This window comes from Medicago truncatula, chromosome 8 (genome assembly GCF_003473485.1).
Source record: "Medicago truncatula cultivar Jemalong A17 chromosome 8, MtrunA17r5.0-ANR, whole genome shotgun sequence".
NCBI lineage: Eukaryota > Viridiplantae > Streptophyta > Magnoliopsida > Fabales > Fabaceae > Medicago > Medicago truncatula.
The window spans coordinates 34,128,241-34,142,080 of NC_053049.1; the positions used below are offsets into that span (position 1 = coordinate 34,128,241).

At 29.0% G+C, this 13,840-nt stretch overlaps 1 protein-coding gene across 1 annotated transcript; it reads left to right on the forward strand.

The window, feature by feature from the left end:
* Positions 1-1,071: 1,071 nt before the first annotated feature.
* LOC11441548 (NEP1-interacting protein-like 1) lies at positions 1,072-3,208 on the forward strand. The gene is made up of 5 exons (XM_003629190.3): positions 1,072-1,326; positions 1,570-1,748; positions 2,441-2,524; positions 2,623-2,769; positions 3,028-3,208. The coding sequence occupies exons 1-5, from the start codon at positions 1,182-1,184 to the stop codon at positions 3,148-3,150; spliced, it is 678 nt and encodes a 225-aa protein (XP_003629238.1). The 5' UTR covers positions 1,072-1,181; the 3' UTR covers positions 3,151-3,208.
* Positions 3,209-13,840: the final 10,632 nt, after the last annotated feature.

Consider the following 13,840-nt stretch of genomic DNA (forward strand, 5'->3'; position numbering starts at 1 on the left):
AACATATTTCTTCTCACATCCCTAGTTTCTTCTGAACTATTCGTTTTAGGGGTTATTCATTTTAGGATATGTAATACTGTTTTTATTTGAAAGTAACATTTTTTAATACTAAAACATTTTATATTTTTATTAGATTAACTAAAAAAAAATTTGACTGATTAAATTAACAATATATGTATGTGTCAACAATGGATTGGTCTAAGTGGTAAGGGACTTGGGCTTCTTAAGATGTGGTCAAAGGTTTCATTTTTATTTTTGCATATCAAAAAAAATCTAAAATCTAGTTGAAAAGAGAGAATCCATCTTGTGTATCTCACAGACTCCCCAGCGAAGGTTAGTCATTTATATACAGCGGTATAAACGTCGTACCAATATCACGATAAAAAAAAATAACAACAATATATATAACCATCATACTTTCTTGTTTTGCTCTAACCTAAATTAAGCATTTTATAATGCCTCGGGGCCGTTCCTATGAATTGGAAGTTCGGCTCTCATAGTAAAAATAGGCTCTTAATAAAAAAAATAATTTTTTTTAAAAGAACAATCTTCTATTTGAATTGAAAATAACTTCCGTATAATGATCATTATTCATCAAAATCAAAATTAGCAATTATTTTTTCTAAGGAACACATTTTTTTCCCTTATAAATAGAAACATGGAACATTTTTTTGCTACAAAACATGTTTTTTTTACTTAGAAATAAAAACATGTATCATGTTTTTTTCTTTCTTTGAGGAAAATTGTTTTTCGCATTTCACTCAATGATAAGAAACACTATGAAATGACAATTTTAACCTCAAATTCAATCAATAGTTAACCACCATTGATTAAAATACATCAACAGTTAACTGTCGATGGAGTTATATTGATAATTTCGTGATGTTTCGTAGAAACCTTTGACGTGGGAATATAAATTTTCTTCTTTAAATGGGGGATAGATAATGGACAATACTCTTTTTTTCTTGAGGACCGTCACTTTGGAAGACCCAGCTCAATTAAACTGGTTGCACTCTCCAACCAGCTATAAATGCGGGTGATTTCATTGCATCTAATTCGTGGAAAGGATAAAGCTGCATATCTTCGTCTTCTGACTTCTATATAAACTCATTATATATTACGGTTGTTTCAACCTCAAACTTGAGAAGTAGAAAGAACAACACCTCAACTTCTAATATACCATGATGGAGTTTGAGACTAATCAATGCCATTTATTGGATTTATTTGATAATTTCATTGGGAGGGTCAAATGGGTTGGTAGTCTCGTCCTCTCAGTCATCATCCGAAACATCTTTATAGTGATCTTAACATTCTGCTTTGCATTTGGTATATATAATCATAATCCCATTCTTTGTGTGTGCGATTCTTATAAGCAAAACAACTTATTTTTTTATTAAATGGATCAATTATTCAATGAATTTTAAAGGGCAAAATTGCACATTTTTGTCATGTGTTGGACTTTTCAAATTTCAAGTGTTTTTTTGTTTTTGTCTTGTTTCAAAATCATTCAGTTTTTGCGACATATTCGGGATTATTAAGGTTCGATGACTTGGCTTGTTTTGTTGGCAGTGGGAACTTTGTTGGGGGCTATGACTGGAGCTTTGATAGGCCAAAAAACAGAGAGTGGCTTCATTCGAGGTGCTGCGGTTGGTGCTATGTCAGGGGCTATTTTCTCTATTGAAGTCTTTGAATGTTCTATTGATCTTTGGCATTGTGATAATTCTGGAATAGGATGTCTTTTATACTTGGTGAGTCACATGGTTTTGTTTAGAAGAGATACAATGTCTACAAGAAATAAACCTTCAACAATAAACTCTAATTTCAAAAAAAAAAATCGAGAATTTGGGTTGGGAACCTAGAGAGAATATTCCAAAAATACTAAATTCTTAGCCTTTGATCGCTTAAAATTCTTCCTTTTGATAAACCCTAGTTTGTCTCACTCTTCTTCCTCAAAATTGTGTTGAAATAGCCTATATTATAGAACTAGACACAGACCTACGCCTAGTGCATAGTGCTCAAACGCCTAGTGCAGCACCCAGAGACACAACCTCCTGAAACACCAAACAAGTTGCGCCTAGCGCATGGGACAGAATGCAACAAAAAATTTCCAACTTCCAATATGAGATTTCAAGACATATCTCGACGTAATGTTCGATAAAATTAATAGTTGATAAATATGAAACAACATAAAAACATATTTTTAATTAAGATAACAAGGGTAAAATTGAGATAAAAATTATAATATTGAAAGTGGCTTATTAAAAAATGTTACAAGTCCGTGAAAAAATTTGTTATCAAAGAGGTCTGTTTTGGTAATACGAGCGTATAACGAAGCAAACTCGAAAACTTATCTAGTCAAACAGAGCCATTAGTAGTGCCCTTTTCACTAGCATGTTGTGTGTTCTGATAATGATTTTTGTGTTTACTGTATAATATGCAGATTGATATTATTGCTAGCCTAGTGAGTGGGAGACTTGTACGTGAAAGGATTGGTCAAGCCATGTTGAATGCGGTTCAAAGTCAGGTAATTAAATACGGTGAGAGACATAAATTTTGGTTATGAATTACTGAAAATACACTTGCTTATATATATTATGCCTTTAATTTGCTCTCCATTCTCAGATGGGTGCAGGTGAAATGAACTTCTATGAGTTTCAAAATATATTTGACATTGGATGTGACACAGGCTTACCAGGAGCTTCGGTTGAAAAGATCCCAATAGTCTCAATCACAAGTGGCAATAGAGTTTCATGTTCAGTTTGTCTTGAGGTTGATTTATCCCTACTAACTTATGCAATTATTTTTTGTAAACAGTGGTATGAGGATGAATACTCTCATGTCACATGAGAATCCATTAAAAATTGTGTCTCCATTGTAAAACTTTGAGATGTTTAAGCAATTATACATCACAAACACAATGATAGCTTTACTTTACCAAACACATTTGTTTGAATTTTTTTTAAAATATCAAACATTACAAAGTATAACCATAATTTAAATTGACATTGTAAATTTGTGCAACTTCAGGATTTCCAAATTGGAGAAACGGTTAGGAGCTTGCCCCATTGTCATCATATGTTTCACATACCTTGCATTGACAAGTGGCTCATCAAGCATGGCTCGTGCCCATTATGCAGAAGATTTCTGTAATTTCTTTTGGTTATAAAGAATTTAACAGGAAATGTCACACACTCTAAATGCAAATTGAATGTATCTTTTTTTTTTTTATTGGAGTTTGAACCACGGACTTGCATATATTATACATTATCCCTACAATTAAGTTAAGTTTACGATGACGAATTGAATATGGTGCCATTTAGCTTGAACCCATGAAGTTTTGGTCTAAGATGGACCAATTTTTTTTAACCTTTAGATTGAATCAACAACCAATTCTTATCATGGTCCATCCACACCAAATACAACCCATCAATTCATAATAAAATGTAAATCAATTAATATTTAAGATATTTAATAATTTAAATTAATCAATTTAATATATATTTTACATATTAATAAATTAATTTTTTAATTTTTTGGTCAAAATACTTAATTAATTTCTTTTGATTAAATTATATTTTTAATTTAATTCATTTCAATTTTTATATTTCATTTCAATTAAATAAATTATTTTCAATTTTTTTATAATATTTCAGTTTTAAGATTTATTTTACGTGTATCAGATTTTTTTCATTAATATTTAAGTATATAATTTTATTTTAAAAACAAAACAAAAAATAAGAAACCCATAAGATTAAAAACAAAAATATTAAAGAAGTTATTTAATAACATAAGCAGCAGCAACTAGATTTTTTTTTCGTAAAAAAAAAAAAACCAATTGAATACTTATTTAATTCATGTTACTTATTTTTTTAAGAAATTTAATTCATATCCCTTCAAAGCAAAATAAATTAATTCATATATTACTTAAAAACTCGATCAATACAAAGTGTCGTAAGAAAAAGACTACTTGTATTGCTAAATGAAGAAAAAAAAAATAGAGAGATTAAATGAGAGTTATAGAGAAGATGGGTGAGATTTGGTGTTTATAGACCATGATAAAATTTGGTGAGTTCATATGATCTAATGGTACAAAAAATTGTTCCATCATGGACCAATATTTTTATAGGTTCATTTTATACTTCACATGTATTTATCTTCATATTAAATGTATTTACCTTCTTTTATCATATAAATTGTACTTATAAAAAGTATTTATATTTTTTTTATTCATGCGGAGTTGGTACCTTGTAATAGGTACTATAATGTCTGTAATTTAGATTTAGGAAGAGATACCATCCCGTGTCATTTATGAGTGGCACATGTAATATTTTTTTTGGTAGACAAAATGGCAAAGTCATTATAAACTAATACACATATGTGGAGGTACCGAGATTCGAACCCCGATCATGACGTTCGGCCTAACAATTTCGATATTTTATCAGTTGAACTAGGACTTCTAGACGCACATGTAATATATTAAGTTCTTTTTCGACATATCAGTTTTCATTTCTCGTACTTTCTTGTCCTGATTCATTATGAATATCATCATACTAAAAAAAATCGTAAAAAGTAATGAGAAATTATGAATAATAAATAGAAGATAACAACATTTTTATTAAATTAATCTTATTAAACATTTTTTGGGGTTACAATCTTCTTAAATATTTTTAGCAAAAAATTCTTATTAAATATTTGATGATAATGATATAGAAATGATGTGTATAATCTGAATATAAACACCCCCGAGTGACAAAGACTCTTACAATATATGACTTAAACACTCAGAGTGAATATTAGGTTTATAACATGTCCAAAGAACCTAAACTTATACTACAAGATGGATATTGTAATAACCTAATTCTCATTATTAGCGAGAATGAAATTTAGAATTATTTTAAATCAAACCCAAAAAAAGAAAAAAAATACAAGTATTTTAGTCTTTTCCCAAACTCAATGACAAATATATAAAACTTTAAGAAAACAAGGAGATTAGGGTAAATTAAAACAGGAACTAGATGAAAGGGAATTGGACAAAAATGAAAAATCACATAATCAATTCTTTGCTTTTCGGCCGAGATACTCTCACAGTCTCACTCAACCTTATTCTCAAAAGAGCAATGATATTTGAACAACCTTTTTTATAATCTTCTTTTTCTCTCTTTTCATTGGTCAAAAATAAAGGAGAGAGAAAAAGGAAGAGAGAGAGCAAGAATATAATGCGAATATGAGAAAGAAAGTTGTCTAAAAATTGTCACAAAATGGTTGTACATATATCATTTATCTTCTCAAAAATTTTCTCTTTCTCACCTATAAATCTAAGATGATGAAATTTTTCACGATTTTTTAAAAAGTGTTTTTTTTAAAAAAAGAATGATTAGTTAGGGTGTGTTTGGTTTGGAAGAGAAGATGTCAAGAGAGAAATATGTGAGAGAGAGTATGGGAAGAGAGAAGTATGTGAAAAATGGAGTAGATTTGATGTATTGTTTGGTATAAAAGAAAGATGAGAGAAATAGAAGAGAGAGAAGTGTTGATTATTTATAAAATTACTATGATACCCCTGCACAGTTTTTTCCATCACCATCATGTTGCAAGCTTGCAGCAATTTTACATGGGCACTAGTGGAACAATAGTAGGAAAGTTGGTTTCTTCTCTCTTTCTTCGCTTCTTTGGAGAGATTAACATTAGACGTGGGCCCCATGTATTTTTATCTCTCTCCCCTTTTTCTTTTTGCAATCAAACTGAAGAAATTATGAACTTCTCTCCTTTTTCTCTGCATCCTCTTTCTCTCTTCTCTATTTCACCTCAACCAAACACAATGTTAATGTATATGATAAATATATTTTTAGTTTGAAAATATTATAACAACTTATATTAAATTTAAAAATATTTTTTACTTAATGATATTCGGTCACTATTATAAAATAAAAAAAAATAAAATAAAAAAATATTACAAATTTTGGTCAATATTATGAGTAAGAGTTAACTACTTTAATGCTTCCTTAAAAAAAAAAAAAAACTACTTTAATGCTACTAATAATAATTCTCATATACCTATTTAATTCAAAAATATTTAATGTGGAATGTTGAACGAGTTTTTCACACTAATATCGAAAAGAACAACTTGGTAAATTTGACCTATATTTTGCATGAAATATAGAAAAGTAGTTGCACTAAAATAGTTTATTTTAAGATGCCAAATGAATTATATTGAAAAACAGTGACAATCATTTAAGCACAAAGAAACAAAAAGAATCATTTAAACAAGGGTTAATTAAGTTTTTAGTAGAATAACAAGCTAATAACCAATAGAAATAACACCTGCATAAAACGACCCCAAAGCCAACCATTGTGCTGTAACAACGAAGATATAAAAAATCATTTTAGATCTAAAATAGAACTTATTTTTGTTGATTATTAGCTTGTTATTCTATTAAAATCTAAATCAAGTTAATTACTTAAAAACTCAATATAGGTATTTAATAGAATAATAATCATAAAAATATAAAATATAATGCATAATAACCTGTAGCCAATTGTGATTTTAGTGTAAAATTTACTGATGGTGAAAGATCGATTTACCAAGTCATTGACATTTTTATTTTTTTTGAAGGAAAGTCATTGACATATATGATATGTGACTAAACAAAAATAATTGAGTCTAAAGTGTATATACTTTCAGAAAATTATTGTATTATTATTAAGTAAAAATAAATAACCAATAAAAAATTTTAATTTAATATATAATATTAAAATTGACCCACAATACTATTATAATAAAAAGAACAATTTTTTTGAGGATAAAACCCAAAATTAGTTTATTTCATGAATTCATTAATTTAAATAATTCATAAATTCATTGGTCCACATATACAAAAAAAAAAATTGTTTTTAACATTGTCTTAAACAAATAACTGTCTCACAATGTTATTTTTATATTATTATTATTATTATGAAAATTAAAATATTGATTTTTTTCCATGTTTCTTTGACATGACATTCAATAAAATATATGATATTAAAATTGTATTACAATACTATAATTGTTATGAATATAAAAAAAAAAATAGATATAAAAATATAGATTAATTCTTTTCATTAATTTCGTTAATCCATTAACACATTAATTATCAATTGCATGAAAAAGTATTATGGAGTTTAAGCTTAACACTTTATGCGAACGCACGCACGCGCACACACGTATCTGACCTAAGTCCGGTCCGAACAGTGCTAAAAACCGCTAAATACCAAAACCGGTTAAAAATCGGGAAATTGGTCACAAACCGGGAAAAAACCGGAAAACCAGCGGTTTGTTTGGCTCTGCCGGTTGGACCGCAATTATACTTTATGCAGAAAAATCGAGAAAAGAAGAGTAGAAAACGGTTGCTATGACGTTGAGGTAAGATACTAGAATATTATTTGAAATGGTTGGTTGAAATGATTGGGTTTACGCCACATCATCGATCCGTGTGAAGGGATATGATTGGTTGAAATGGTTCGGTGTGTTTGTTTTTTGTGTGTGTGTGTGTGTGTGTTTTGATAGATGAATATTGTTGAGGTAAGATACTAGAATTCATCTTCTTCTTTCTTAGTTCTAAGATGGCAGAAAAATAAAGATAGGAAGTAGAAACATAAAAACATTCTTATAGTTATATTATTATTTTTATATTATTATTATTATTATTATGAAAATTAAAATTAAAATTAAAATATTGATTTTTTTTCCATGTTTCTTTGACATGACATTCAATAAAATATATGATATTAAAATTGTATTACAATACTATAATTGTTATGAATATAAAAAAAAAATAGATATAAAAATATAGATTAATTCTTTTCATTAATTTCGTTAATCCATTAACACATTAATTATCAATTGCATGAAAAAGTATTATGGAGTTTAAGCTTAACACTTTATGCGAACGCACGCACACGTATCTGACCTAAGTCCGGTCCGAACAGTGCTAAAAACCGCTAAGTACCAAAACCGGTTAAAAATCGGGAAATCGATGGTTTGTTCGGCTCTGCCGGTTGGACCGCAATTATACTTTATGCAGAAAAATCGAGAAAAGAAGAGTAGAAAACGGTTGCTATGACGTTGAGGTAAGATACTAGAATATTGTTTGAAATGGTTGGTTAAAATGATTGGATTTACGTCACGTCATCGATCCGTGTGAAGTGATATGATTGGTTGAAATGGTTCAGTGTGTTTGTTTTGTGTGTGTGTGTTTTGATAAATGAATATTGTTGAGGTAAGATACTAGAATTCATCTTCTTCTCTCTTAGTTCTAAGATGGCAGAAAAATAAAGATAGGAAGTAGAAACATAAAAACATTCTTATTTCCTTCTCATTCTTTGATCTTTTGCTGGAAAAAGTTGAAATTAATTTAAAAAATGAGGAATGAAGAATTGAATATATTGTACATGGAAGATAAGCAGCGGCGCATATTGTAATGGGAAGGGATTAGAGTTATGTATTGTCAAATATTAATATGAAAGTGGGCTTGGAGCGACCCGATATACAAGTGGGCTTGGAGCATATTTCATATCAATTGTGCTTCATAACAAAAAAAAAAAAAAAAACTTATGCTTCATGTTTTTTAAAAAAGGTAAAAAGAAACTAATAAATTATAGTTATTAATTTACATATAATTATAAATAAGTATCTTTATATAATTATATTTCTAATTTTAATTTTTGTGTCATCTCTTAAATTTGAGTGATGTGAAATATGAATATTATTTAATTTATTGTGCATAATTGCTTGATATAAAAAAAAAACATGTATTTAATTTAAATCGGTTGAACCCCGGTCCGACCTCTGAACCTTGAACCCATGAGTTTAACGGTTCTTTGTTCGGTCCAGTTTTGATTACCTTGCTAAATACTATCATTCACACATTTCTGAACCCAAGTTCACAAAACTTCACCTTGAGAGATCACAGAAAAACACACATGTCGTGATTACATTACTCCATTCCTTAGACAACGAGGGCGAAGGAAATTGGAAAGTTAGTCCTTTCTCAATGCGCCGTTAGATAGAACGTTTGGCATCCATGGTCTGCAAAGACAAGTGTCATCGTTTTAATGACGGCCTTTATCATGTGGTGGGCTCTATCAGCGCACTGGTTTGTTTTATTGGTCAAAAATATCATGAACGAAATAAATATATATATATATGCTCGATTTTGGAACCCTACACTACAGTTAACATCCACGGAGTCGCCAAATTTGATGATCATACCTCCACCTCCTAATGACATGATGCTGGCTAGGATTCATCGTGGATTCGACTATGATGTTTCAACTGATACATATAGGGTTAGTAACATTTTATTTACTCGTTATTTAGGAATGTGCAACTCATAGATGTTGGAGAAAGACTTTTGCTTGCCCTGATTTTCCAATTTTACTAAAAGACGCTTTTGTTGGACCATTCGTGAATGGTAGTATTAACTTGTTAGCACATCATAGCTTAAATTTCCATATGAATGAATTTCAAAATGTTATCGTCGACCACTTAGTAATTTTATCGCTTGATATGAAGATGAAGACATATAAGTATATGCTGCCTAATGGTTTTGTTGAAATGCCCCAAAATGGGCCAAATCTTGATGTTTTAAGGAGTCGCATGTGCCTTTATTATTATTATCGGATGAAGATTTTTTTTATTTGGTGATGTTTTGAGTTGGCTGACATGTTTTTTATTTCTAGTTTAGTTTAGTTTGGACATGAAAAAATTATTGTGTGGCCAATGTTTTTGCCACTGTGATGATTATGTGCTTGATGATGAAAAAGAGTGATTGTTGTTGTATTTTAAATTGTTCTTATAGCATGTAAAGACTAGATGAAGAATGTTTCTGTTTTTCACTAGATAACTTGTTATTTGAACTCTATAATTATATTGTTTGAGATTGCAGCTTCAGTTTCAAACACTATCCTACAAGTTTTACTGCAATGAATTTGAACACTGAGCTGCTGAGTTCTTTCAAATTCCTAGATGCATTTATTTCTTCATTTCGAAATAAACACTTAATATGAGTAAATGTTTTGAAATATTAAAAGTAAGATTAACTTCTTTTAAAGGAAAAAGTAAGATTAAATATATATATATATATATATATATATATATATATATATATATATATATATATAGACACACACATAGACACGCACGCACGCGCACGCACACACGTATTCACAGAAAAGGTATTTTAGATATATCTTTACATAAAATAGATATGTTAACAACTCTACCAACTTTTCTTAATAAGAGTGAAATACGTAATGCGTATTTTTATTTAAAGATGGTTGAATTAGTTTACACAAATATTTTTGAAAAATCAACTACTCAGTGGGGGTAATAGTTGAGTTTTAAGAGGCCAGAAATATAATTATTTAGTAATTGATGTGAAAATTTGAAGGCTAGTCGGGGAAGATGCTCCCAATAACGTCTACCCAAATTTGTGTGTGGCTCTACCAACTGATACAAGGTTAATAAAATTTTAATCATTCATTATTTAGTAAATATTTTGATGAGTTTCATTTTGATAAAGTATTGTCTTACTTTATAAGTAATTATTTATAGTTAATGTCAAATGTTTTGTATGATCTAACTGTTATGACTGTTTGGTGTGTAGAATATTTAAAACATTTTTACATGGATTAATTAAGTAAATCATTTCTTTGTTGATATTGCTTAAAAAAGAATTAAGATAGTTCCTATAAGAATTAGAAAGCATCAACCTTACTTATTTTCGTGTTAAAGCTCAAATTGTTGAGATCTAAAACACAAGTAATATCACACAAGAATTTAATGAAGTTCGAATGTAATTCAAAACATGAGACAAAGAAATTGAGTAAAAGAGTTTTAGAAATATTTTTTGTTTCTACAGTGTTGATATCTTGTGAGTTTTCATATTTAAAATCTATTTTGGTTTACAATTATGCTATTTGATTTGTGTATTGTTTAACGATGGAGCTCTTTTGGTTTTGTTTTATTTTGTACTATTGTTGGTTTGGTGTTTTTTTTTTTTTTTTTCATCAAAAGTTTTTTTCTTCTATTTCTAGCTGGATGTACCCTCTTGGTTTTGGTTTTTTCTTTTTCATCAAAAAAAATTTTCACATCAAAGTCTCGACTCACTTTCCCTATGTTAGTTCTTTCTATTATTTTTCTTCGCTCTTGACAATCCACTTAACTGAGAAAGAAAGTGGAGAACTGGAGTTTATGATGTTAAGAAATAAAATAGTAGAGGAGGTACAAATGACCGAAAACAGAAGCAGATATTAAACAATTAATAAAATTGTAAAAAATAATTTAATAATCTAATAAACGTGTAAAAAAAAATTAAATCTTGAACAATTAAGTAAGAAAAGGCTAACTTTTTCAAAAATAATTTAATAAACGTGTATAAAATAAAATTGTTCAATTAATAGTAATAGACAAATACCAATGTTATTCTTAAATTTAATTAGTAGATTAAAAAAAACAATAAATAAAAAAACAAAGAAATAAAATAGTTTTCTTATTAAAAAATAGTTAGAAGAGTATTAAGGAAGGATGCTTTTAGGAGATGATAAATGTCATATTTGCCCAAAAATTAAGCTTGCTTTATTATTATCTATAGATTATTTTTTTTTATTTTTTTAACCTTGCAATCAAACCCTTGAACTGTAGAAAATTAGACAGAGCTGAGTTTTTGCAAGTATGTAAATTATCTATAGATTAAATTAATGCCGTGACTTGTACCATCCCATTGATTTGATATTCACACTCCATCCTAAAAGGGTGCTGCCAAAATTGCAAGCATGTAAATGGACTAATAATATAAAGAAGAGAAATGCTAATGTGCACGACAAATTTTGTCGTGCAAATCCCACGAACTATTCATTCTCTCTTATATGCGGCAGCCGCTCTCTTCAACACCAAAATCCTCTTCGTTCCTTACCTCCACCAGGCAATGAGATAACAGTGACGGTGACAACATCAACGGCGATGGTCGACAATAGTAGCTACGATGTGGGAGAAACCGATGATAGTTATATGGCTGCGGCGACAACGTCACGGTGATTATGAAGATAAGTTCAGCAACTGCAACATCATGGTGAACTGAAGATGAAGATATCATGGCAAGGATGAGCTATAGTGGTGGTGATAAGTGGTTATGGCTTGTTTCCAGAGGTTGGTGGTCGGAGGTTAAAATGAGTTATTGTTACGGAGTTTTCTATATGATGTGGTTGCTTATTTTTACTTTTAATTTATGTGTAATTGTAAATAACTCATATATAAATAGGGAATGAAAGTCTAACTATTGAAAACACATGTCATGTTAATTCGTGCTTGATGGTTGTCGTGCCATCTAGCAATGCTCTATAAAGAATGAGCAATTACTAATTTAGTTCTTAAAATTATATGATCAGAGATTATTATTTTTTGTAACAAAAAAAGAAAGACAGTTTTATCTATAAATTTACTAATTTCAAAATTATCGTTCAAACCTCTCAAAAAAAAAGTATCGTTTAATAATTTCAAGATTATATTGAGTAGATCAAAAGAATTAGTACTTAGTATGATAAAAATTAACTTCAGAATTTTTTTTATTGATTTACAATATTAAACTTCTCTGCTGAACTTAATTAGCCGATCACTCTTAAAAATAAACAAAGCTGCAAGACCAATGCATGTACTGCCTCCAAATTGCTCATAAGAGACAGTCTCTAACAAATTGAGGTTGTTTAATACTAAATAATAATCTATATGCAAAACCAAACACCAGAAAAATTGCTCTAATCAAACAAACTTTACTTGGTCAATCTCATAAACTAATTAAATGTCATCAATAATATTAACTAATCTAGATGGTGTGTGTGTGATAGTTCGGTTTCAATTTTTGCAATATTTTTTTACGACATTCAAACTAAAACAAACCAATGAAGAATAAGTTAAAAAAAAACTTAAAAAATGAAGGAAGTTATAATCTAAAAGAAAATTAACTTATTTTTTGTCAAATGCTATGAATATTTTATACTGTTGTAAAAAGTACGCGATCTAAAATATACAACGTATTCTTAAGATAACATTATCAATATAGTGTTGTATAAAAGTTTGATTCGGATGTTGCATAAATTTAGCTCGGTTGCCAGAGACAATGCATAATATATGAATGAGTCAGGTTCAAATTCCAAACACCAACTTTCTCCATGTTTAAAATGTGTGAGCTCCAACCATTGAACTACTTGACAACCAGAAAAGAAAAAAAAAATGTTTGATTTGGATGTTTCCTTAAAAAAAAAAAAATTGATTCAGATTTTATTAAAATTTTAAATGATGTGAAATTATACTCAAATCAATATATGTTGGGTTAGTTTGATTTGGACCCTTATTTAGAAGGTTATCCGGCATGGCGTCTACTCAATTTTGTAAGCATCCTCAAATATAGATTACTCTCTGATAATGTTTCCACGTTGTACTATATGATTATACTTCCTCCGTCTTTATATATAAACCTGTTTTACTTTTTTCACATTTTTTAAGAAAAGTTGTGGTGTAATTAATGTGTTTATTTTGTATGTTAATATTACCAAATTATCCTTTGTTTGTATGTGTATTAAATTTGACTATTCAAATTTCAATGACAGGTTAGTAGTATTAATTAAGGGTATGTTTAGGAAAAGAATAATAAATGTATCTTGTAATTTGAAAAAGGGTTTACATTGAAGGATAAAAGTAAAATCAAATTAATGGCTACGGACGGAGCGAGTATAAAAGAGTATGTTGCCAAAGTCAAAGTTGTAGCAATTAATTAACAAATTATTAAGCTTAACTAGTCACTACTACGTA